The sequence below is a fragment of the Triplophysa dalaica genome, chromosome 19 (genome assembly GCF_015846415.1).
Source record: "Triplophysa dalaica isolate WHDGS20190420 chromosome 19, ASM1584641v1, whole genome shotgun sequence".
Taxonomy (NCBI): Eukaryota; Metazoa; Chordata; class Actinopteri; order Cypriniformes; family Nemacheilidae; genus Triplophysa; species Triplophysa dalaica.
Window position 1 is genome coordinate 11778056 of NC_079560.1, and position 25147 is coordinate 11803202.

The 25147-nt window shown below is 37.6% G+C and overlaps 3 protein-coding genes across 7 annotated transcripts; 1 reads left to right on the forward strand and 2 right to left on the reverse strand.

The window, feature by feature from the left end:
- Positions 1-213: 213 nt before the first annotated feature.
- phka1b (phosphorylase kinase, alpha 1b (muscle)) lies at positions 214-11542 on the reverse strand. Of its 4 annotated transcripts, XM_056730710.1 has the most exons (32): positions 11412-11536; positions 10892-11050; positions 9931-9978; positions 9759-9819; positions 9524-9669; positions 9161-9241; positions 8954-9052; positions 8690-8836; positions 8467-8520; positions 8266-8388; positions 8078-8173; positions 7850-7957; positions 7115-7193; positions 6579-6713; positions 6384-6493; positions 6169-6313; positions 6011-6089; positions 5860-5930; positions 4274-4435; positions 4107-4183; positions 3882-4027; positions 3624-3777; positions 3067-3146; positions 2920-2998; positions 2697-2826; positions 1940-2041; positions 1735-1850; positions 1615-1659; positions 1352-1513; positions 1213-1266; positions 949-1149; positions 214-560 (listed from the first exon to the last, which is right to left on the reverse strand). In XM_056730710.1, the coding sequence occupies exons 1-32, from the start codon at positions 11487-11489 to the stop codon at positions 387-389; spliced, it is 3501 nt and encodes a 1166-aa protein (XP_056586688.1). In that variant the 5' UTR covers positions 11490-11536; the 3' UTR covers positions 214-386. The 4 variants fall into 4 exon arrangements, with proteins under 4 accessions (XP_056586688.1, XP_056586685.1, XP_056586684.1 ...); XM_056730707.1 differs by lacking the exon at positions 9759-9819 and having other exon boundaries at positions 9524-9606; positions 11412-11542; XM_056730706.1 differs by lacking the exon at positions 9759-9819 and having other exon boundaries at positions 9524-9606; positions 9931-10058; positions 11412-11542.
- Positions 11543-12592: 1050 nt separating this feature from the next.
- On the reverse strand, positions 12593-14091 carry si:dkey-22f5.9 (liver-expressed antimicrobial peptide 2-like). The gene is made up of 3 exons (XM_056731576.1): positions 13950-14091; positions 13633-13796; positions 12593-13548 (listed from the first exon to the last, which is right to left on the reverse strand). The coding sequence occupies exons 1-3, from the start codon at positions 14019-14021 to the stop codon at positions 13503-13505; spliced, it is 282 nt and encodes a 93-aa protein (XP_056587554.1). The 5' UTR covers positions 14022-14091; the 3' UTR covers positions 12593-13502.
- A 1487-nt stretch (positions 14092-15578) lies between these two features.
- On the forward strand, positions 15579-24880 carry clcn5a (chloride channel, voltage-sensitive 5a). 2 transcript variants are annotated; one of them, XM_056730982.1, is made up of 12 exons: positions 15579-15698; positions 16389-16574; positions 17569-17720; positions 17827-17926; positions 18005-18315; positions 18449-18655; positions 19181-19261; positions 19340-19885; positions 19990-20176; positions 20405-20803; positions 22354-22570; positions 23062-24880. In XM_056730982.1, exons 2-12 carry the CDS (start codon positions 16430-16432, stop codon positions 23150-23152), a joined length of 2436 nt encoding a protein of 811 aa, XP_056586960.1. In that variant the 5' UTR covers positions 15579-15698; positions 16389-16429; the 3' UTR covers positions 23153-24880. The 2 variants fall into 2 exon arrangements, with proteins under 2 accessions (XP_056586960.1, XP_056586959.1); XM_056730981.1 differs by lacking the exon at positions 15579-15698 and adding an exon at positions 15736-16066.
- The last annotated feature ends 267 nt before the right edge of the window (positions 24881-25147 follow it).

Sequence of the window (25147 nt, forward strand, 5' to 3'; positions counted from 1 at the left end):
CTCTATGGTAAATATATGCGCTGTCAAAGTGTGTCTACGTCGGACGCGACGCGGCGCCATACGACAAGTGCCTTGTTCTTTACACATTTGTCGTGGCATCCTGTGTGGACAAAATGTCAAATTATAATGGGTTCCCTTCCAATGGGTTCTTTTGTCAAGTCGCGTCACGTGTAGACTGGGTGTTAAAGGGCACTGTACAAACCTGTTTGTAAATTATTTTTGCAGTTTGGTTTAATAATGCTTGTGGAACAAAAAAGGACAAACTTGACCTTTAACTAAGCTTTTTCAAAACCTTAACACTTCTAAAACAATGTTTAAAAACAATAATTACCTTCTCTCACTATCTAGAAGATTAAAGTCTTCTAATTCGTTTTAAACTCGGAGCTTCACTGAAGAGCACAAGCTCCACTAGGAAGAAAGTCCTCAACATATGTAGCCACTGCTTTAGAAAGATAGGTCATGCTTCCAAAACGACCACTAGGGGCGCTGTCATAGAGTAACCTGCAGATACCAGTGGAATGATCTCTCTCCAGCAGAACCTCTTCAGCTCCTGCTGCTTTCTGAAGAAAGAGAGAAAACAGTTGTTTAAGGAATATTTATCCAGCACGCTAAATCTAAATGATGTCAGCGCCTAAAAAAGCACTAAAGTAAAACCCTATACTGTCATGTAATACATACAGTATCTCACAGAAGTGAGTACACCACTCACATATTTGTAAACATTTTATTATATCTTTTCATGCAACAACAAGCATTTAAACATCTGCAACATGACAGGAAAAATATCTTATTCTGAAAAGATTAAAATTTCCCCAGAAATTATAATCAAATTTTGTTTTAAAATCAACTGCTCGCAAATATCTTAGATCTTCATATTCCTAAAATATGCTTCATACGTGGAATATTGGCAAACAGAAAAGACACACAAGCATTGAATGTGAAGCTGACCTGATCAATGTAGAACATGTCACTGGCCATTTGTACAATCCTCTCCACCTGAATGACACCACCCACACTTTGAATGTCCATCTCAGCCAGCATGGTCAGTACAAGTATGGCCTCCACCAACAACTGGCGGTATTCCGGCTGGGGAACGCGGTTCAGCACCGTTTCCACATGCACGGCAAACTTTATTTCACCTGGAGTCATCTGCCATTGGTGAGATACGTTAATTCTACTGAAAAAACACTCAATCCATTAACAGGGGTTTACCTCTCTTGTGGTTGAGGAGGGAAGTACACAGCCTTCAATAGACAGCCCATGACACTGATGATGAAAAGAAACACATCATATTAGAAGTGACTATCTGTGACATCCAGTTTTGGAATTCTTTATAATAAGTCCTACCCACCTTCTGCAGAACCTTCCAGACATTCTGATAAAATCCGACAGGGACTTTGTTGAGAGCTCCATCTAGACGTCTGCGACGAAGCCACTGCCCGTGTCTGCTGTCACGCACTACAGTAGCTCCTAATGAGCCCTGAAATGACTCAATGCAGGGAAGTCTGTACCTCTGGAATACAACCAGATGAGTATGAACCCCCAAATGACTTTCAACCACTCATATTAATAAACTTACTAAAAAAGGATAAAGCCTGCTTCTGGTCCACTTACCCCTGATTCAATATTTTCAATATCCAAGGAATGGACTGATACAGGCTAAAGCACATAGGAAAGCGTTATTGCACTTTAAGCAGAAACATAACAATTTTAAACTGAAGAAAGATTTCTCACCAGTGTGATATCACCCCCCTGTTTACTCGTGACTCTCTGTTCAGCTTTGGTGGAGAAAGATTTGCTCTTGTCATAGACGCTGATAGCAGAGCTGATCACATTGCCTGTTGAGCGCACTGAGACAGAAACACAATTCGTGATCACAAAAAAACAAGAAAACATTGAAAAGTCTGTTATGAGTTATGAGTCTGCGGTTAAATTTTACCACTTTTTTGAACGCCAAACTCTTTGCCACTCAGAATGTGAAGTAGAAAGTTCTTCAGCTCAGATGGGCTCATGTTTATCAAACTCTCTGTAGCCTCCTCGCCTACATAAAAAAATGATATGATCCTGAATTGCTTGTAATCGCATCCAAAATGAAAGTTTGAGTTTACTTAATATATGTCTGTGTAGTGTGCATATCATTTTTTTTAAATAAAAACATACACATTCATGCACTTATTTAAGAACAATATAAAACTTAATAAACGTTTTAATTCAAGTTGTATTATTGGTTAATATGAATTAACACTTCAAAATATTGTGTATGTGTATTATGCATTTTGGATGCAATAAATGGTTTGATTAAAGTATAGTCATTATATGTAAAACAGATCAATTCATCTTTAAAAGATCTTATTTTACACATTTGGTACACAAAAAAGTGATGATGAAATATAATTTTGGGTTAACTGTTCTTTTAAATGGATAGAAATTCTTTCATCATTTACTCACCCTATGACATTGCAAACCTGTATGACTTTTTTTCTTCTGCTGAACACAAAAGAATATATTTTGAAGAATGGACCCCGTTGACTATCATTGTATGGACACAAGACATTTCTCAAAATATCTTTTGTGTTACACAGAAGAGTCACCTACAAGTTTGGAATGACTTGAGGGTGAATAAATAATGACAGAATTTGTATTATTGGTTGAACTATCCCTTTAAGGAGTTCAGTGGAACCGAGGAACGAAGATACCTGTGCAGTTAAGGGACTGGGCGAGCTCTGTGACCATGACCTGAAGAATGAGGCCAATCCTGAGGCGGAACATCTCGCTGAAGAGTTTGGGCTGGGTACGAATGCTCATGGCTAGAAACACCATTATCTCCTGTCGAGCACAAGCGTTAATGGAAACTGCAGAAGTAACATTTACTGGATTGAGACGTGTTCAAAAAAAGAAAGCTGTCAGTGCATCTCTAACCTGAGTGAGAATAGCAATGGTGAGGTTGTTCTCACTGGCTTCATCGATAAGCCATGCCAGTTTATCTGGAGGCATGGGGCTGTATGGAGACAGGGACTGTAGCATGAACAGGTGAACATGAGCACATGTGTGTGTATGTAAACTTACGCTGATATAGTTTTCTCTCTTGGCTCAGGAGGAAGTCCAACTGTTAGATGTTTCTGATGAATGAGCAAATCTGAACAAGCCTGTTAAGATAAAAACACTGCCTGCTTTATATATTCACATATAAAAAGAAGGTATATTTTCGGTGTACGTGATGTCCCTTAATAGAAAAAGTGTAAAAAACCTGTTTGACTTTCTTTCTTTTGCAGAACACAAAAGAAGATATTTTGATATAACGTTATATATACTGATATAACAACATTCGCCCCCGTTGACTTGCATCATATGCACAAAAAACCTCTGAGACATTTCTCCAAATATCTTCATTTGTGTTCCAAAGTCATATACAGATGTAAAATAACAGGAATATTTACTTTTGGGTGAACAGTCTGTTTGAAATCATTTTCTATCAAAACTTCATTTCATGCTTTAAAAATGCATAGACACTGAATTCCTCTTGTGTTCCCTTTTACAACAGAATGGATTTGGGTGAATTTCCACACTCTCTGAGGTACACCTTTGACCGAAATTTTGTTTCATAAATATATGACGTAACTCACAGCATCCAACTCTTCTACTTTCTTGCGTAGCATCCCGCAGATCATTCGTATAAGACCCCAGTGTTTCAGGGTTCCTGCCTTTTCATACACTTCGCTCAGGAGGCATCGTACAGTCGAACCTTTACCATGTAGCTTGGTGTCCCAGTCCATTCCCCTTATAATTAATAAAAATATATTTAAAGATGTCACCTCCTAAATTTGGAGTGTTGGCCATTCCACACACACAGTACATTAAATTGAATAAAATGTGGGTCTCACTTGTCTTTAAACAATATATAAAGAATGTCAGCTTGATCCTGCAAATTTTGGCTTTGTTTCAGCATTTGCACAAGGGCTGGATAGTCAATCCCTCCATTCATGTCTCTGGGCAGATTTGTAGGATGAGTGACCTGTGTCTCAGGAACCTTATCAGTGAAAACATCAGTCATTACTGTTCATTGTGAAAGGCAGCTTCTTGTTATCAAACACTATAAGCACAGTTACCTGGCCTTTGTTTTCCAGTAAGTAAAGGTTTGGCGATGGAGACCTGAAGAGTTTTGTAGGAAGATACATGTGCACATCTGTGGAGACATCAAAACCAAATCATGAAGCATTTGTAAGCGCTTACAAAACAATACTAGGCTCAGAATTTGGCTACATTTTAAACTCACTGTGTATGTTGAGATCTCTGGCTTTGTGGACCAGTGACACCATCTCACAAGTCTTTCTGGCTGCGGTCCTGAAGCGGTTCAGACCTCCTTTAGTGTCACTAATGGAGCTGTGCTGAGGAACAGCTAGAAGCTGGTCCAGATACACAGCCAGATCATCCACCTCTGCACAGACACACACAGACACTTGAGTCAAATAAAAGCCCGGAAGGGTTGAGCACGTCTTATGTCACTCTCAAAAAGTAATTAAGTGTTTCACCACTAGCTTGCGGCACACGTGTTAATACAAAGTGTCAGAGCTGCTCTGTCACAAAATTACTCTCAAGCCTCTATACACGCATGCAGGGAGATATAGTGCCTGACAACCACATGAACCACATTTGTATTTAAATGTTATGCAAAAACAGGAATAATGAAACCACAAGCCCTTTAAGATGCTCGGACAACTCACTTGGACATTCAAACAAAAACGTTTGTCAGTAATTCCCAATTTAAAATGAAAAAATTAAATTACAGTTTTGTTGTCAGTGTTCGTTGTAAAAACATCTACATTTTGTAGTGACTGGTTGGTTCAAAATTTTCCATCAGTTTGGTTAGTTTTGTAAATTTAAGGAACAATCTGTTGCCATAAGTGATAATTTAAAAATGTTGAGTTTTGGGCGTAAATAGTTTTATAGTGTTTCAAGTATATTTGTTCAGACAATGTGAAGTATGGGACACAACAACACAACAAAATGTAAGCAAATACAAACTTCTATTGATAACTGCAGAGATGACGTTTGTGTCCAAAACCCTGAAGCCAGTTTTCACTTTAGGACTTCCGGTTCCATCGCTCCAAAATGTATGGGTTTTTTTATGGGTTTTTGGGTAAATGATTTAAAAAAACTCTTAATATCTTCACGTTTCATTCTATGACATAGAACACGCCAGTAATAACCCATTTGTGATTTTTAAAGCCTTATCATGTTTAAAAAACGGCGGTTGCTAACAAGTTAGTAAAATCGACAACATCCTTTGGCGGGGACATCAAACATCATCACAAATAAAAATTCTCTAAACACGTAGATGGAGATTCATTCATGGAGCAATTGCTTGTAAGGGAACATGTTTTGATAAAGTTTGAAAATGTTGTCGAACTCTTGGTGGTGGTGACGTTGCTATCGACTTGGCGTATTAACTTTAGTCTATTATATGTTAGCTTTTTACTTCTGGGGATTGTATTTAAGCTTCAAAAATAGCAAATATTATTGGTATAAGGATTATCTTGATAGACAAAACGTGTAGGTATCATAAACCATCGTTATTTACAGATGTTCTTTTAAGTCTATGGGAAAAGTTCAAACCAGTTTGCTGCTAAATTCCGGCCGGGTTGACCTACAAATGAAATATGTCATCTCTGCGGTACTCTATTGATTACTCTAGATTAATGACTTAAAGGGACAGTACACCCAAAAATGAAAATGATGTCATCATTTTGTGAAGTCTTACCGAAAAGGGAAATCAAATCTTGTCTTTCTTTAATTCTATATGCATTAGTAATGCATTTCACAAAACATGCTGGTTGCTTCTGGGTGGCATATTTTACTCACCACAGTCCATAAAAGTAAGATGTGCACAACAGGAGGTGTCAAGAAAAGCAGACAGTTTCCCCGTCTTAACCCTTTAAATATAAAACTCATTTATTTTGGGTGCGTTCAGGTATGGGACACATACAGAACCTGTAAATCACTAATATGTTACCTGGCTCCAGCAAAGTAACCCTCCTTGAGTTTTTTTAGGGTGGCCAGAACAGCAGGCTCGATATCTTTGTGATCATTGGCTGCAAAACAACAAATGTAAATTAATCTCCAAGTCGGGAGAAAATCTTCTGTCTGCAAATCTACATCGTGTTGCCTCACTTAGCATGTCGTGTGAAATGGGAAAGGTCACCGTGGGTTGGCCTGTCATCCTCCAGCGTGAACAGAGGTAGGAGAAGTCGATACGGAGCATCTCCACAATCATGTGATTGTCCAGAGCCAGATAAAATTCATGATGATCTACAAACTGAATGTTCAAGTGTATAATACATATTCAAACTCCTGCCGATTCAATTAACACGTTTTTACTGACAAACCTGAGGTGTGAAGGTGAAGATGGTGTTGCGAATAATATAGAATTTGGATGTTCCCAGCACCCCTATCCGGCGGTAGGGCCTCCCCGTCAGACCCAGTCTTTGGTTACGCCCTGAAAAGAGACTACAGAGTAAAACCTCTCAGCCTCTGTCTGGCACATTTTGTGCCAGTTTTGTCACTGTGAACGTTGAACTCACCCAGTCTGGCATAGATGTGACTGAGAACTCTAGAGGGCTGAACTCTGATTGGATGAACGTCTTCCAGGGTTTCTGAATCAATGTCATGGCTCTGCAAAAGCTGTTTAATCTCCTCATTTTCTGCCAGAATAGACACTGAAAACAGCAAGAATGACCATCGTGAATGTAATGACATAAAACCGAATGTAAAGTAATGAATTATGTGATATGCTGATTAATCAAATGAATTGGAATTGATCACATGTTTTAACAATTACTGGGAACAAATATGGAAATTGTCACACAAAGTCAATATATTACATGCTGTATTTAAATTTTACTTGACATGGGTCTACCAAGTAATGGCTAACAGCCAACAAATACAATTTGCAACGTAGTTGTTAATCTGCTTTAAGGCATTTTTAATATTGTTTTATTGAAATAATATGTGCAGATTCAACACATTAAACTGACAGCCCTCGACGTATTTCTTTTGTAATATTGTATGACACGCATCTAACTTGTTCGACTGTCAAACAGTGAGGACTTTGACACACTTTGAACGACAACATCAGGCTTGGGAACAGTAGAGAGGCGCCTGTTGAGAGGATCAACTTCTCCAGGTGCTAGAAGACCCTATAAAACCAAGAACCATCAACATCTACATACAGGATGCCGAGTAAATTACCCTTTCAGCATAGAGTAATAATTGTTTTAAATAAAGTTAGACAAAATTGATCTTTAAAATGTTCCTGGGGGTCCCCAAATAGCTAAGCAGTTATTTAGCACTTGTTACAGAGGTTCTGAGTATGACATATTTTTTTATTTATAATAATGACATTTAAAGTCACCATGAAACGAAAACTATCTTAATTTTATTTTGTATGGAATAAACAATATATAAAGATTTATCCAGGTCATACTTTTTAATTCATGTGCCCTCATAATCTTTAATACAAATCAAAAACATTCCCCTAACAACATCTTCTCTGTATGACATATGTCTCAGTGCGAGTATATTGGATTGGATTGACAGCATTGACAACAAATCAGGCCCGTCCTACTTTTTCACATTCCAGAAGCTGTTCAACTCAGATATACTGTCACAATTTGGGAGAAAACACCATTGAAATTTCACTGTCATGCTGACTTTAAGTACATATTATATATATTTAAGTAAATACATTTAATACTGTATACAAATTCATATCTATATGTGCAGTATGGGGGCCTCCAGGATCAGGTTGAGAAATACAGGATTACCACAGAGCAGAAAAAGGAATTTATTGTACCTCTGCCAGCAGGTTGCCCAATATGTACAGAGACTGGCCCCATTTAAGAGGACACTTGCCTATTGCCACTCTCTCAACCGTGTGTGGGTTAACATACTCTTCATCAACCTAGGGCAAAAGTCCATTTTTCAATTGGAAAACCAAACTCACTGACCCACGACTTTTAAGTTATTTTTAAGTTATAGAACAAAATCCAGTGCTTTAAATAGTTAAATAGGCATACGGTACCTTATCTGGAGGAACGCTATAAAGCTCAGGGACCAGACGTACTCCATTCTTCCCTTCGATGAGAATGCCATCTAAAGCATTCCTGTATTCTTCAACCTAAATGAGAAAGCACAACTTTTTACTTTCTTTTCTGAAATGTGCTCTGTAGTTGGATATTATAATAGTGTATTATAGTGATTTTTCTGTACCTGTTCAGGGCTGTTGATAAAGATGCCATCAAGTATGAGGTACGTCCAGAATAGTGGCCATTCACACTCTATGTTCTCAAAGAGCTTTAGCTCGGATGATTCGTAGTGTAATCGATTGGGGTCCTTGGAAAATAATAATTGTGACTCCACACACAGAAACCTTTTGATATTTTGTCACAAAATTCTTTGTCGGTTTTTTACCTCTCGAGGAGTTTTGTGTCCATCCCTAAGGAAGCGACAGCATCCATATCTGCCCTATGAGACAGTAAATGGGTAATGTGTGTCAAATAACAAATGTTTTATATTAATAATGTATTTTAACTGACATGCTTCTTTAACCTATCTTTAATTCATATTAAACCTTTACATAAAAGATGTATTAGTTTTTTCTTACTTCATACAATTGGAAAACTCTAGTATTAACCTGAAGTTTTGAAATGATATCCTCCTTGCTGATATTAACAATGTCAATGTCCTCAACGGCAAAAGCCGGGTAAGAAATGATGGACAGGACCCCAGCGTCCACCTCTTTAGACGTGGATGCCCTTGGAAGCATAGAGCTCAGAATAGACTGTTGCAAATGACCCAAAAAGAGAAAAACACGTACAATTTTGGAGCCATGAAAAACTCATAACACGATCTATGGACGCTCTCTTCCCATCTGTGACATTATAAAAGAGGATATTACTTGGCAATGCTGAATGTCATCGGCTAAAGCGTGCACAACAGACTCTGGTCCCCCTTTGCTACCGAACAGATTCAGTCCATCCAAAGCTTCCAAAGCTGCCTGAATAGATTTACTAGGAGTCAAGGCATCATAATTTGACACCTTGGGACATTTAACACAAATTTCACAGATATTTTGAATATTTCACTAAATGCCTGAATATTTTACCTTTGCCATGCCGATTGAGCTGATGTTGATCTCAGGGATGCCCTGATTCGTTTTATCCCCTCGTTCCCACATTCCAAAATCCTGTGAATCATCACCAGAAAAAAACATGGGAAATTGTGACCCTGTCCACAGCCTAAAGTCTCACGAACTAATTCTGAGATAACAAGCATTAAAGTTTGATCACAACCAATAATGTCATTATGATAATTTTATTGACATGGTTTTACTCAGTCAATCTTAAAGATATCAAGATTATATTTCCACAGAATGTTCTTAACATTAGAAAGTAAAAATATTTTTTTTCATGTTTTCAAATTCAGTCACAATTCCTACTGTGACAGAACAATAATAAACGGAGCTTACCGCCACTTTGTAGGCAGATTCGATATAAAAAATCAGATTCTGAACAATGTCAACCTCATCACGCGTATATACAATGTGAAGACCTGAAAAAACAAAAACTTGAAAATCAATCCAGCCGTTCCACAAAAGACATGGTTCACCGTAATGTATATTATGAATAACGAAAAAAAAAACATAAAAAATTACACTACATTTACTACAGTGAAATATGAAATGAATTGTGAGGCTTTGTGATACTTGGCATGAAGGCAGTCTGAAGCACTTTTGCTGTACTTGAATTTTTCCACCTTGTCAAGCTAAGATGTAAGATTTAAACAATTGTGTTTTTATGTGAATAAATGAGGTTTTAATGTATTACAAATATTTCACAATAAAAATGTATGGTTTGTGCATGTTTATGTACAAACCTGTCTCGTCATACATTGCAGTAAACCTCGCATGAGTTTCACCACACTCTAAGAGGAGAAGTGAAAAAACAGAGAGAATGCAGAGAGAGAGCAGTCGGTCTGGACTGTGACCTTCTCCTCCCCATCTGCTATTGAAAGAAACCATGAAAGAAACATGAGCCAAATGATTTGCCCTCTGGCATTTTACATGGTGTCGGAAACACAAAAACTAATGAGCAGAAAAAAATAGATGTCTGGAACACGCTCAGGCCTGAAAAAATGCCTGAAAAGTACGTCTATATAACCAAACCAAAGCCCTTTGCAAGTAACAGAAGTGTACATTTTTCCCAAAATTTGATTTTGAGGAACAATTTCCACACACTCTCTGACTGTTGGAAATAAACAGCACATCTATCTTCTGTAAACTGTGTGCCATGAATTTTATTTCAATTGCCCAAGATAAATAAGGCAGAATAACACAAGCACTGTTTTTTTAACGCTACACAGACATAAGAACAACACATTTAAAATACAATTTAAATGAATATCTTTGAGACTAAATAAAAGTGAAACTATAAATAAAGTGAAACAGGAAGTGATTCAGGACCAGTGTTGTTTACATCTATACAATATTCATCCTTCAATTACAGTCAGCATCACAGATTCATTAAATAACCAATGCTTAAATGTTCTAGACAACCTGTTAAACTCAGACTAAAATGATTTAGGACTCTTCAGAAAGAGATATGCAGAACAGCATGTTCCTCACACAGCCAAGAATAGATTTAGTGACATTTAATGAACTTTCCTCACATTAAAACCTTATCATTATAGTTCCTCTAGTGTTTAGCATCTTCTCATTACTTCACTGTGACTGGAGGGCCAAATGTATACATATACTCATTTATTATGAACCTGGAAACTAGTCTGTATCACAAGGTACTCGAAGGTACTTGTTTCTCAAATCCCTGATTATACCAACCTGCTCCAGTTCATAAGCTTTGGCTTTATCTTCATCTCTGTCCGCGTTCTTCCTATAGGCCAGACTTAAAGCCCACACAGACAGGATGCAGTACACATTGTCTCTGACCCAGCCATGAGGTAACTTCTCATCACCTGGAAGTAACCCTGTCACCGGATCCTGCAAATGTTATATTAGAAACCATATGTCATCTTTTTAAAGGTACAGTAGGCTACTTATATAAACTATATTTATATAAACGCTAAAGGAATATTACAGTATATGACATTGTATGGTTTCACATCAGCATAATCTGCTTTAAACATGCATGAACATTTGATTATATAAAATATTTAAAATATACAGAAAATATTTATGTACAACTGCACGATAAACCAAAGAAATCCCTTTAAAAGCTCATATCCTGAAACCACAGCCCAGCTTGTGTAAGCACAGCCAACACTGAGCGTGTTTGTAAACAAAGACTTAAACACATCTCGTGCTGCATTCTTATCAGGGATTGTGAGAGATCTTTCCTTACCTGATGGCAGAGGATTGTCTGTTGTAACATTCTGTCATAGTTATCAAGCTTTACTCCGGAATTGCTGCGACTTCGCATTATGATTGTGCTCTGACTGCAGTTCAGTCTCACAGTCTTACCAACAGTCTTCTTGTCTTAGGTGCTAGTGGGCAAATATCATTTACTGCAAATGTCAAACTCTTAGGGACAGATCGTTCAGTGGTGTCTGTTACATATCAAATGGTCATTCTAGATGTAAGGTGCACCCTAGCTTAGACAAGAGCTATATCTTTCTGAATCTCAACATGGAGATGCTTGAATTTTGATCAGTTGAATAGAAAAGAGCCAACACAATTGCAGGTGCAATGTTTATCCATATTATAATTAAAAAGAATCCAAATTGTAATATGTTATTTTATAATTAATTACAAATCTTTACACCAAATCTTTTGATAAAGAACATGTTTAATGATTCTGTTTGCTCTACCTTTTTTGAAAAAAGGGAATTTTGCTACTTGTCCAAACAAGTGAAGTCAACACAGTTTTGTCACCACATGTTTTTTTCATATTAAGTTATCTAACTTTAACCATTCAAGTTGGGACGACATAAGTGATTTGTGTTGGAGAAGATAAATGAAGATTTTATGATGCAATAACTAAAAATATTTGAGTTGAGAACTTTAAATCAAAATATGAAACTGTAACATATGAAAATATGTTTATATGTTTATATGGTGTTTTATGCTTATTTAAGCATAAATCGGGCAACTTGAACATATAGATCATGCTGATTAAACAAAAATGTAATATGTTTAACGATTTTTTATGTTAATCCAAAAATGTTTCAGTGCTGCTAACAAGAAAAAAGCTAATATTATTTATGGAATTATTCAAAATATAAATAATTAAAGTTTTGTATTGTCTTTGTAGATTTTAAGGATGTTTTTGTCAATAATAAAAACAACAATGTCTAATAAAATCTGTTCTAAAATATCTCTTATATACCTTTTCTGCCACTGAATATGAAAACGTTTAAAGAATAATAATGTTAAATATCAAAATGTGTTGATATCAATACTTCGAAATTGTTAACACGTCAAAATTATTTTACAAGTACAAAATTATTTTCAAGGAAATGAATATGTGCTCAGTCAACATACATTGACAGAATGGTAAAGAGACCTTAAAAAGATCAATAAAGCATTTTTAGTGTTTTATTTGACAAATTTAAACTTTGCTCTCCTTTGTCACACAGGACCCATGTAATCTGGCTACATGTGGAGGTCATTGACAGTACAATGAGATCATTCTGTTACAGTACATTCTTGTGCAAATAACCCCTCTCAACATTTAGATACCAAGGGACTCCAGTGGCCTTTGTCATTAGTTTCTGAGAAGAACACACTGTGTGCAACTCTGCATGATTACAACTGGCTCAATGCAGATTTAATAATGACATCTCTGAGGCCTTCTGTACAGCCTCATAGCCTAACAAATACAGTACTTTATATCAAATATCAAATATATTATTTAAAGCATATTGCTGGTGTCCTTCTGCAACCTTGAATCATATTTTGCGATTTCTGTCTTTAAAATCACTATTATTAGTCACCCTTTAAGTTTGTCACTGGGTTTTGCAATTATCTAATCAGTAAAAAGTATTTAAAAGTGATTGTCGACTTTGACAACACAGTATTCAATCATTAAAAAAACACACTGTTTTATCCCTTTCCAGAAAACAGTGAATTTCGAACTCCGAAGTTTCAGAAGGACAGCGACGATATGTGAGTGACACACAAATAAGAAATGCTTTTTTAAGGAGACATCATACTAAATAATCATTTCGACAGTTTAGACAGATTAAAAAACACTTATTGTTCACGACCACAGATGATCTTATTTTATATGTTGAAAATAAACATATCCAGTGTAACAGATGTACCTTTTCAAGTCAGACACCACAACATCTTCCATACATTGTGTATGGGCCTACACACAGTTTCAAAGTTAAAGTGCTTAAAGCATGCACGCACATATTAACACACAAATTACTAATATCATATAATGGCTCAAATACTTTTTTTTCTGTGCATAATGCCAGGCTTCGTTTCACTAAGAATATACAGGCCCATTGCCATTGAAACAGCAATGACCATTCCTGTGGATAGAAAACAATTAAGTTTCAATTATCTATTATGATTTCAATAAATAGATGGCAATAAATAGATTGTGATTAACATACCTGCAGAATCCTGTGGAACACTCTATATTGTCCTGACAATAAGCTCCGTATGGTTTGAATCCCATTATTCGCCACAGAGGGGACATTCGTGCAATGCGATGCAGTATACGAGATTTTGGAAGATCGGTTTGTATCTCACTGGTCACCACCGGGACACTAGATACCTATACACAGTTTCAGTTAATATTTACATCTAACATGCTGGTTAATAATACGTTATATATTCTATACTTTAATACACAATTCCAGATTTTCATTAAAAGACATTACACTTCTTGATGTGAAAAAATATGTTGTCAAATAAGTTTTAAACCTACCTTAAATATCACCACGAACAAAAGCAACATGCAAAATCCAAATTTTGCCATATCACAGCAATGCAGATGCATTATGGTAGTTTTTTTCCTAAAAGGAAGGTTTGCCTGTGTGTCCGCAGAAATTGCACTTTCCACTGTATTTATAACCCTTCAACAGTGATTTTACCTCCCGCCCTCCCTCTCACTTTCATTTACTGTCTCTCCTGCTCTGCATAGGACACATGGCCTGATACAATCACATGTTTAGTAAATGTTTACATAAGCTTACACAGGCATTAACGTTCAGTCATCTTCTGGACTAGGTCAATGGCAGTTAAACATTAGTCTCTCAGAAGTCCAATCCTACATGCTCTATTTAAAGACCAATCTACCATGTTACCAAGTATAACAGATATATTTAGCCATGTATATGAAGTATGTAATTCATCAAAACTGCATAAACTTTGTACTACATCAAAACTATGATATTTCACAATAAAACATGAACAACTATTTATATATATTTTTAATGTCATTAATATGCACATGTTATCTCACAATACACAGAACAAATACTGAATAACAAATAATTCAGTATGCAACGTTTAGTGTTCTCAAGAAAAAATCATCAAATTATTTATGTAAGGAGTTGGGTTTAAGTTTTAAAAAAAAACACATGATACACAGAAATGTCTTTGAATGAACAGGTCATTAAGTTAATTTTGATACTGTTCTACAGTATATGCATCCTCTTTCCCAGGCCCATAAAAAATCTGAAGCTATGGGCAGGACAAACATTAGTGGTTTGAAACAAAACTGAGCAGGCTCTAAAAAAGGCAAATGTACAACAAAATGTACACTTTTTACATTGCGCAGAAGAATATGCTTTACTTAATCGATTTGTGTATGCAAAAATGTAAAAAGATTTTTTTTGGTGAAAGACTTTAATGTGGCTTTTATGTCTTCGCATAGTTAACCATGCAAGTTTGTGACAATGTATATTTTCTACTATTTTGTTTTAGACAATTACTTTATAAAGTTATGCCTGTAGTTTTGGTTATCTCAAAATTTGTGCCATTACTTTTTTTGCCATAATGTAACTTCTGTTCTTTTTGTGTCTCATTGTATATTCATATAATGTATATTTAGAATCTAGACAAAACTAAATATAAATCTAGATAGCCTACGCAAACATTCATATTATAAAGTTTATGGACACGACCACCGATTCAGACGATGAAAGTTCAGGAGGGTGATCAAAGCAGTTGAACAGAATGATCATGTCCTTACGATTTATGTACTTAAACGGTACAAAATGAAAATCCATGTACGTTTTTTTTTCTAAATTGGGAACAATTTTGATCTTTGAAGACAACACAAAGTCCATAGCACGTTTTGATAGCTTATCTCCTCGCTTGTCCGATGTGTTTAATTTCAATATGACGAAAGTGTACTACTACACAGTCACCAATAGATGGCAATATTACGCTGGTTAACGTGCCTATTTATTTATAGTGTTTATCAAGCTTTGCTATTATAATTATTTTTCTAGAATTTGTCAACAGCCTTAATGTTAATAACATTTCTTTATATTGTCTCTTGTGTCCACTTTCTTTTTTAAATCAATAAAATCAGCATTTGCACGTTATTTCCAGTTAGACGGTGTTAATCGAGAGCTAGCGCATCATCTATCTTATCGTCCCTCGGTTACACATGTCTGTCGGGGATTGTACGTCATACGCATCTCAGTGACATACGATAGCAAACAAGGTAAATATTCAACTAGTTACTCTTCGCATTTACACTTAACTTGTGTTTTGTTGACTTTATGAAAACATACTTTAGCAATCTAGCTTGACGCCACGAAATATGAAGAATATAAAGAATATGACCGTTAGTTAGCAAGACGCCTTCCTTAGCAATCCTGCTAGTTTGCCTATTGGTGTGTTTTTTCCAAAGTAATCTTCGCAGTTTTCCTCTGTTGACAGCTTTAATCGGGTTTGCGTACATGTTGTTTGAAAAATTGTAAAAAGACTTCGTGCTTGTTTTACATTTTATTTGGGCTCCCATTTGGCTAAGCTAAAATGACCTATATCTGAAGTTTGCTGATGTCATTTGCTATGGTTTAGTAACAGGAGGTAAACCCATGATAATATCCTGGACACACAGATAACACCCAATAATTATATAACGTGACAGTGCATTACAATGTAATATACACAATATATTTGTTTTGTTAATAATACTTTATAATTATCCTTTTCCAGTATTCACATTTCTTATATTCATATTCTCACTGCTTACCATTCAGAGTTATGAAATGTATATAAATAAATGGTGACGATGTGAGTCATAGCTTGCAGCCATGCAAGTTACTGTTCAATCTAGATTGAATGGTAAACATTAATAGTAGGTTGGGTCCTGTCAAGCTTGAGCTTTAATGGTGTTTCTTACGCTCAGGTCAAAGGACATTTCTATGTCTGGGACAGTGTGGAGGAAAGATGGAAAACACAGGCTATTGTGGCGAGAGCTTCAACAGCCTGCAGAGTGGGACCAGCGATGAGGATATGGTGGAGATCGCAGGAGCAACTCTGGACTTCTCCAGCACAGATGACGTGCCACCTCTGGACCGGGACTGTTCCTCGGGTAAGTCTCGCATTTCTCCACGTGATGAGCGACACCAGCTGTGTGTATTTCCGTGGCATTAGAGCAAGAGGGCTGAAAGTGGCTCCGATGTGAACAAAGAAGAAAAAAAGAACATGTGCAGTGTGAATACAAGTCATATTATTTCTCTAATGTTATTATCCTCATTAATTTTTTGTTCTTTTCTTCATTTCTATTGTCATCCGCAAGATTCCCAGGGTTTTTTCTCTTGCTCTCATCACTTGATATCGGTTTAGGGGCAAATGCGTAATGTATAGGTCTCCACCGTTTGTGCGTGTGTGAGAAAATAGTGGTGAGAAAACGCTGAGGTCACCACTTTGGTATTTTCCGCCCCCTCCACACAGAAAAGCCTGACAAATCCTTTTATCAGTCGGATCAAAGTCTCCCCTCGAGTTATTTCTGCTGTATGTAGTTTCATATGGTGTCAGAATTACATCGGTTTCCCTTGAACTTCCTCCGTGTTTGATATCAGTTGCTTTCTAGGGTGCTTTTGTTTAGTCTGCTTCTTAGACCACTGTGGTATGTGGTTAGGGAGGTTCATAATACTAATATAGTTTCTGTGCACCATTGATATTTTAAGTCATTCCGAGCTTAAGCTTAAGTTCTTGAAATTGGACAATTATTAACTGTTATTGCTGTGCTTTTCTGTCATGTAGGTAAATTTCCTGGTACTGCTAAAATCATTCTGATAAAAGTCATGCGAAGGGCTGTAAGCAACCGGATTGTTCACAACCATAAACGTAAACTAACAATGTGATAAATAACGCATTCCTCCTGAGGCATATAGCCATCGCATTTGGTTATAGCTTTCCTGTAGCTCAGTAGTAAGAGCGTTGCGTTAACACAAAAAGGTTGTGGGTTCGATCCCGATATACCTAAGTATATATGTATAGGATAATGCAATGTAAAATGCCAAATGCATAAATGTAATGTAATGGTTATATGTTTCACCTGCATGTGTCTATTATCGGTGCAGGTGCTTCATATGGAGGTTTAGATGGACCTAATGGGGTTCCTAAACTGATGGATTTGCTAGATGAGCCGGTGCCTGGGGTGGGCACATACGAAGACTTCAACACCATTGATTGGGTCCGGGAGAAATCCAAAGACAGGGATCGCCATCGAGAGGTTACTGTGCTCAGTATTCTGACAGTTTGACCAAAAATCAATTACTTACCCACACGTGTTATACTCAACTTTTTACTCATTTGTGGTCGATTGCTTTGCATGTTAGATTGCCACCAAGAGTAAAGAGTCTACCTGGGCCCTGGTGAAAAGTATTAGCGATGCATTCTCTGGCTGGCTTCTCATGCTGCTCGTGGGACTGATGTCAGGTTTGTTCTTCAACTTAATAAAACATCACTTAAGATGTTTCAGAATGTGTTTTTAGTCTGCATTCTCTTTTATATTAGGTGCCCTGGCTGGCGGCATTGACATCTCTGCCCATTGGATGACGGATCTAAAGGAGGGCGTGTGTCTGAACGGCTTCTGGTTCAACCATGAGCACTGCTGCTGGACTTCTAATGAGACCACTTTCCAGGAGAGGGACAAGTGTCCTAATTGGAAGAGCTGGGCTGAGCTCATTGTGGGAACCAATGACGGGCCTTTCGCCTACATCATGAATTATGTGATGTACGTCTCCTGGGCTCTGCTTTTCTCTTTCCTGGCGGTGTCTTTGGTTAGGGCCTTTGCCCCCTATGCATGTGGCTCTGGGATACCTGAGGTAAGCAAAAGAGTTCAGTGCTGGTTTAATATATAATCTGGGTTTTTACCTTGTGGAAAGGGTGATTGTGAAATTTGGTTTGACAACGTTAATGAAACGGTACACTTTTCTTGTTCCTGTTTTGATCTGTTAGATCAAGACCATACTGAGTGGGTTTATCATCAGGGGTTATCTGGGTAAATGGACTCTTATGATCAAGACCATCACCCTGGTGCTGGCTGTGTCATCTGGTCTCAGTCTGGGAAAAGAAGGACCTCTGGTCCACGTAGCCTGTTGTTGTGGCAACATTCTGTGTCACCTGTTCACCAAGTACCGCAAGAATGAGGCAAAGAGACGAGAGGTACGATGAATTGAAGAAAATTTTCAGAGGAAGGCTCGTGCAATAATCATCAATATTTTTTTTTAATGACTTTTCTATCTGAAAAATGTTCTATTCTTTTCTATTTTGAACGACTTTTTGTACACTTTGGGTTTTCTGTTACTTTAAGAAACTGAGCAAATGAGCATCAGCATGTGTTCCTGATTAATTATGGATGATATGACCATTTTAAAGCATAAACAGATACTAAAAAGCTTATTTTTTGTCTTATGGACTATGATCACTGTTAGGTTTTGAGAAAGAATGCAGTAACTTGAAAATGGTCTTCTGTGTGTCTTGGTCTAAAAATACATTTGTTGTTACATTTTTGCGGTTTCATACGGAGGACGTTCTGGTCGCCTGTTTTTGTGGTTTCATGTTGCAAACTCATTCTGAGAATGTTGACATCAAGAAGCCGAGACCAAACATAAGATCCCGTTGCTTCAATCCTTTTCTGTGATAAGCCTGGTGTATTGTTGAGCTTTCTTTTGTTTTTGTCTCCATTAGGTATTGTCTGCTGCTGCGGCTGTTGGTGTGTCCGTAGCCTTTGGTGCCCCTATCGGAGGTGTTCTCTTCAGTCTGGAAGAGGCAAGCATACTTGTGGTCCATCTAGTGTCATGACCGTGATTGGACCAATACTTAATCTCAATCATATTTCTCATGTAGGTGAGTTATTATTTCCCACTGAAGACACTGTGGCGGTCTTTCTTTGCTGCGTTGGTGGCTGCATTCACCCTTCGCTCCATCAATCCGTTCGGTAACAGCAGGCTGGTGCTGTTCTATGTGGAATTCCACTCCCCGTGGCACTTGCTGGAGCTGATACCCTTCATTCTCCTGGGTATTTTTGGAGGAATCTGGGGCGCCTTTTTCATCCGAGCAAACATCGCTTGGTGCCGTCGGCGTAAGACGACGAGGCTGGGTCACTACCCTGTCCTGGAAGTTCTGGTTGTTACAGCGATCACAGCTTTGCTGGCGTTTCCCAACAGCTACACTCGCATGAGCACCAGCGAGCTGATCTCGGAGTTGTTTAATGATTGCGGCCTGTTGGATTCTTCGCAGCTCTGTAACTACGCCAACGTGAGCGTTACCAAGAGCAACAGCAATGCTCTGCCCGACAGGCCAGCGGGACATGACGTCTACACGGCCATGTGGCAGCTGTCGCTGGCTCTGGTCTTTAAGTTGCTGATCACTGTGGTGACCTTTGGCATGAAGGTACGTCACGTTAACACCTCAAAGGCTTGATCATTCAGGACCAGTTTAACGCCAAATTGTGATAAACATGATTTTGTTGACCTTTCCTCTATGTGCCCCAACAGGTGCCCTCTGGACTCTTCATTCCTAGTATGGCTGTAGGTGCGATTGCAGGTAGGCTGCTTGGTGTGGGCATGGAGCAGTTGGCATATTACCACCATGATTGGATCATCTTTAGAGGCTGGTGCTCACCTGGAGCTGACTGCATCACCCCAGGCCTCTACGCTATGGTGGGCGCTGCTGCCTGCTTGGGTAAGTACACTAAAGGGAGTTCAACCAGAGAATACAAATTCTGTCACTTTTCAAAAACTCTGTGTAACACAGAAGAAGTTTTATATTTTGAAAAACGCCTTAGTGGTTTTGTGTCTATATAATGTGTGAGTAAACATGGGTGAGTAAATAAATTTTAATTGAACGATGAGACATTAAAAATGGTTTGTTCTTTTTGTCCACCGACACTGATCCGTCTTTCCTACGCAGGTGGTGTGACTCGTATGACCGTCTCTTTGGTGGTCATCATGTTTGAGCTCACGGGTGGTCTGGAATACATTGTGCCTCTAATGGCCGCCACCATGACTAGTAAATGGGTGGCAGATGCTTTAGGTCGAGAGGGTATCTACGAGGCCCACATCCGTCTCAACGGCTACCCCTTCCTGGAGTCCAAGGAGGAGTTCAGCCACAAGACTCTGGCCATGGACGTGATGCGTCCTCGACGTTCCGACCCACCGCTCTCAGTAATAGTGCAGGACGGGATGAGCGTGGAGGAAGTCGAGACACTCATTGCTGAAACATCGTACAGTGGTTTTCCAGTTGTGGTCTCGCATGAGTCACAGAGGCTTGTGGGCTTTGTGTTGCGCAGGGATCTTATTATCTCCATTGGTAAGAGTATACCACACTGTGGCTTTTATAACTATATAGTAGGGCTGGGTGGTATGACCAAAAATGTACATTATGGTGTTTTCCAGATCTATACCGGTTTCCCGGTACATGGCGGTATTTTTTTACCACATTTTATACTGATTGAGAGAAAAAATTGTGCTGTTGATTGACTTAAAATGATGCCCTTTTACACTGTCATGGTAACAGTATCCCCTATCATTACTGCAAAGTTGAGAATTCTTTAACAAGTGAATAGCAGGCAAAGGTAACTTGTATATATAATATTTAAGCAAATAAATAGAGACCAAGGCTCAAAATTAACTTTTTTCCTTTGAAGCACTGGTGCCCCCAACTTAAAGAGTTAGTAGCATCCACACAGAAATTAAGTTTAAAACAAGACTGAACAATTGCACCATTATAAAATGCATGTGATGTCTGTTGTGTTTTACATAGTCACAGATTCATGATTTCTTGAAATCATATTTTTTAATCATAAACCAAAGGCTTAAATTAGATATGTAAGAGGAAAGTGATCGGATCATGTTGTCAATCCTCCTAACTGACCCTTATTTCTCATCATAGCATATAGAGAAACAGTTCAAACTAAAAACACATCATATTATATGCTTATTTTGAGCAGATATGAAGGAAACACAATCGTTTTTTAAAAATGTTTATTTGTGAGTTTATTTAATATAACGTAACTTGCAATTGCTATACGTGTTCAGCCGCGAGGTGTGCGCTTTCATTGCGACGGGAAAGAAGTATGTACGTTACCGCTCATGCGCGAGACGCACGCAAACATCCAAACGCCTCAGTTTAGCGCATGTTTATATAGAAAAATTATGATTATGTAGTGCTGCGACATAGAATGACGCATTCTGTGTGAGTGGCCGGTCACAGTGCAACAGTGTCGCGCTGACCATGTTCCGCACATTGTTTAAGTGACCCGTAAAGCGGTGTATTAAAAATGAATATCATATCAAACATACACACCGATATTCGGTATGAACCGGTACACTGCTCAGCCCTACAAAAGGGCAATTTCATGAAACCAGAAACTGATGTTTTTTTGTCTTATTTGTTAAAGTGCTTGTTATTGTTTTTGTCACAAGAACAAGAATTGGTGTAAAAGGACTTTGTATATAAATAGATTGATATGATATGATACTTCATTGTCAGACTAGTCTGAAATTTGTCTTGTATGACAATACCATATTTGCACAAAAATCTACATCTACAAAACATCTGACACACACAAAACAAGCTCATACAACCTTACAACAAAATAACATCATGTAACAATAGCTTCACACAAATACCAATATTTCTATCTTATATCTTGATGGAATGAAGTATAATAACTTCCATGAAACTTCTAAAGACCAGACAGTCTAAAGGTTAGCTAATAAATGACAAGGTTTTCATTGTTGGTTTGGTGATCTGTTCCATCTAAACCCTACCCTACAATTATAATCTCTTATTGTAATTGTGATGTCAGTGGATTGTGTTTTACAAAGGGTTTATTATTCTCTATTTCCCTCTGGCAGACAATGCTCGCCAGCGACAGGAGGGTGTGGTTAGCCCTTCCAGAATCTTCTTCACCGAATACACACCTCCACAGCCACCCAACAGCCCTCCCCCACTGAAGCTTCGTGGCATCATGGATCTGAGCCCTTTTACCGTTACCGATCACACTGCCATGGACATCGTGGTGGACATCTTTCGGAAATTGGGACTACGCCAGTGTCTGGTCACTCACAACGGGTAAACGCTTATTAGAAATGGAGAGATTTTCATTTAATCATAATTTCTACATGTATTGTGGCCGGTCCAGTCCAGTGTCTGTTGAATTTCGAACCTCAGGAGTGACATAAAGTCATCCAACAGCAATGTGAAAAACTGAGATAAAAATACAGGTTATCACATACAAAAAATTCACCTTACATATAAAAAATATATATTTTACCTAAATCCATGTACAAATATTACTGTTTTATTGCCTTAAAGTGAATATGAACTTGTTTTCTTTGCAGTATTTGAAGTGTGAAAAAATACAGAGCATCTTTTCTTTTCTTTTGACCTTTTTCTCCAGTTTTCACTTTCTGCAAATAAATGCAAATAGAAATAATATTTTAATTTCAAATATATTTTATATAAAAATGTAAAATATTGTTAGTATGAATGAATCGAAACGTATACTTATAAATAGTAAATTCAGAAAAATGTGAAAAATATGTTTTTTTTCTTCCCTGCAGACGTTTGCTGGGCATCATCACCAAAAAGGACATTCTGAAACATATGGCCCAGATGGCCAACCGAGATCCTGACTCTATTCTCTTCAACTGATGCGCCAAACTGGCCGCTATGAATCAGCAGCTAGTTTGAAACCACCCGTTGGGCAGAAAACACCAGTCTGGCCAAATGATTTGCACTACAGAACTGTCAGTACTGGATTAGAGTCCATTCACACTGTGAAAACCATTTTGTTGAGCCTCCCTGGTGCAAGCGCTACAGCTACAGAATGGAGAACTTACAGAAGCAACACATTTCTATGCACTCCAGCATATTGCTTAAGAGGTGGGACTGAGTCTGCGCAAGTAGCCAACCTATCATAACATATCAGGACTTACAATTGTACCACACAGTCAAAGGAGAACAAAATGCTAAGATTAAATCAGTCCTAACACTTGTAGCGCTGATCACCTCTGTAGCACAAGTAAATATTCCTGCAAAATATGAACATTCACCTACATGGCCTCTGTTAGATCATATATACTGAAGCCCAAAAGACATCTACACCAATCCTCTTTCATGACTATGATTAAGGGATGTTTTAAGGTTCATCAAAAGGAATCTCAGTGATATGTACATCCTCTAAAAGTTCACTTGGCTTACATCTTGCCATGGGTGTTGAAGTTTTATTATTTGTTGTTTACATGTTAATTTTCCTTTTTTTTTGCACGAGCACTTGCAAGTATTCCAGCCTCTGAAAGCTCTTAGGCAGAATGTTATTTCGTTTTTATTTCTAAGGCAGGAGTGTACGTTTTTCAAGCATGATGATTTACATTTTCCCACAATTTTTCCAAAATTGGCTGTTTTTCGGTGAGCAAGTATTGTGTGACTAGCAACACTGTTCTGCCAAGTAATGAGTTGCATTTAGGATGCTTTTATCTTCATGTGCTACTTTTCAAATCAAAACTTTATTTTGACGTGGTTTTAAAACCTGTTCATGACACCACTGTTAAAAAATCCGGAAGTATGAGGCATTTCCCTATGCAATGCTTTTGGAACATGGGATAATTGCAATATTCCATTACATTACGCCTTTTTTACTCAACTGTCAGAGCATTGATCGGCCATTGTATTATGAATTGCTTCTATGATCACAAAAGCACCCTGCAGGTGTCCATTGCTGAAATTACTCTAAGGCCCTCAGGTTTCATCAATTACCAAATGCTGCCTGCACAAAACTCAGCCTACCATTTTATTCCATTGACATGCATGTTGATATTTAATCTGAGCATGCAAAATATAGTCATCTGAGTTGTGTAATTTCCTCATATTCATAACCAACCCAGATTGTTTCATTGTTTACATCCTGCAGCGTCTTTGAATAATTCCCCTGAGTACCACACCACTATATGTTACTAAAATCATTGACAGTCGGACACAGAATGAAGGCGTTATAGATTGTGATTGTTATTTTAAACAATTCTGGAACGTTCACTTTTTTTGTAGATACTGTTCGGATTAACAGTGGCTATCATATATAGTTTATACAGTGTATTGTGAAGACTCATTAGCTGCATTTCACAGTATTTTCATTTATTTCTGTCTATTATTTTTAATTAAGGGCCACTTTGTAACAAAAGAGCAATGTGTACTGATCGGTGTTTGAAATTTGTAATGTTTCACTGCAATCATTTGTTGGGTTATTTGTAATCATTGTTTAAATTGTGTATACTGCTTGTTTTTTAACATTGTCATTTATGCATTAGTGTTAAATATGAACGTCACATTATCCATGTAATTTATTCATAAGCACAACATGAAATACAGTAACATGTAACTTGCTCCAGTGTTTCTATTTGATTTGGTTGTGCGCACATTACAGTTCTCTGTGTGATCTCAAATGACTCATCTGAGAATGGAGACGACTACATTAGCAGGATATGCCCTTGGCAATAATTAGAGTTGAGTCAGCAACAGATTCTTTTAAATGGGTTTGCTTACTGATGGTAAGTATAGTAGATAAGAATAACTTTTGTTTTGAAATCATTTATGCATCATATTTCCTTATCGTACTTATTCACAATACTTCTTGTTACTGCATACGCTATT

Bases quoted from the DNA above. Each gene is read 5' to 3' on its own strand.
- si:dkey-22f5.9 (XM_056731576.1), bottom strand. From the start codon at position 14,021: ATGCATCTGCATTGCTGTGATATGGCAAAATTTGGATTTTGCATGTTG. The intron at 13,797-13,949 runs GTAGGTTTAAAA...AACTGTGTATAG, and splicing joins TGTTCGTGGTGATATTTAAG to GTATCTAGTGTCCCGGTGGT. The intron at 13,549-13,632 runs GTATGTTAATCA...TTCTATCCACAG, and splicing joins TGTTCCACAGGATTCTGCAG to GAATGGTCATTGCTGTTTCA.
- phka1b (XM_056730710.1), bottom strand. From the start codon at position 11,489: ATGCGAAGTCGCAGCAATTCCGGAGTAAAGCTTGATAACTATGACAGA. The intron at 6,494-6,578 runs GTGAGTTCAACG...GTCTCTTTTCAG, and splicing joins TCACATCTATGCCAGACTGG to GGCGTAACCAAAGACTGGGT. The intron at 1,851-1,939 runs GTAAAATTTAAC...TTTCTGTCTCAG, and splicing joins GTTTGGCGTTCAAAAAAGTG to TGCGCTCAACAGGCAATGTG.
- clcn5a (XM_056730982.1), top strand. From the start codon at position 16,430: ATGGAAAACACAGGCTATTGTGGCGAGAGCTTCAACAGCCTGCAGAGT. The intron at 19,886-19,989 runs GTACGTCACGTT...GTGCCCCAACAG, and splicing joins TGGTGACCTTTGGCATGAAG to GTGCCCTCTGGACTCTTCAT. The intron at 20,177-20,404 runs GTAAGTACACTA...TTTCCTACGCAG, and splicing joins GGGCGCTGCTGCCTGCTTGG to GTGGTGTGACTCGTATGACC.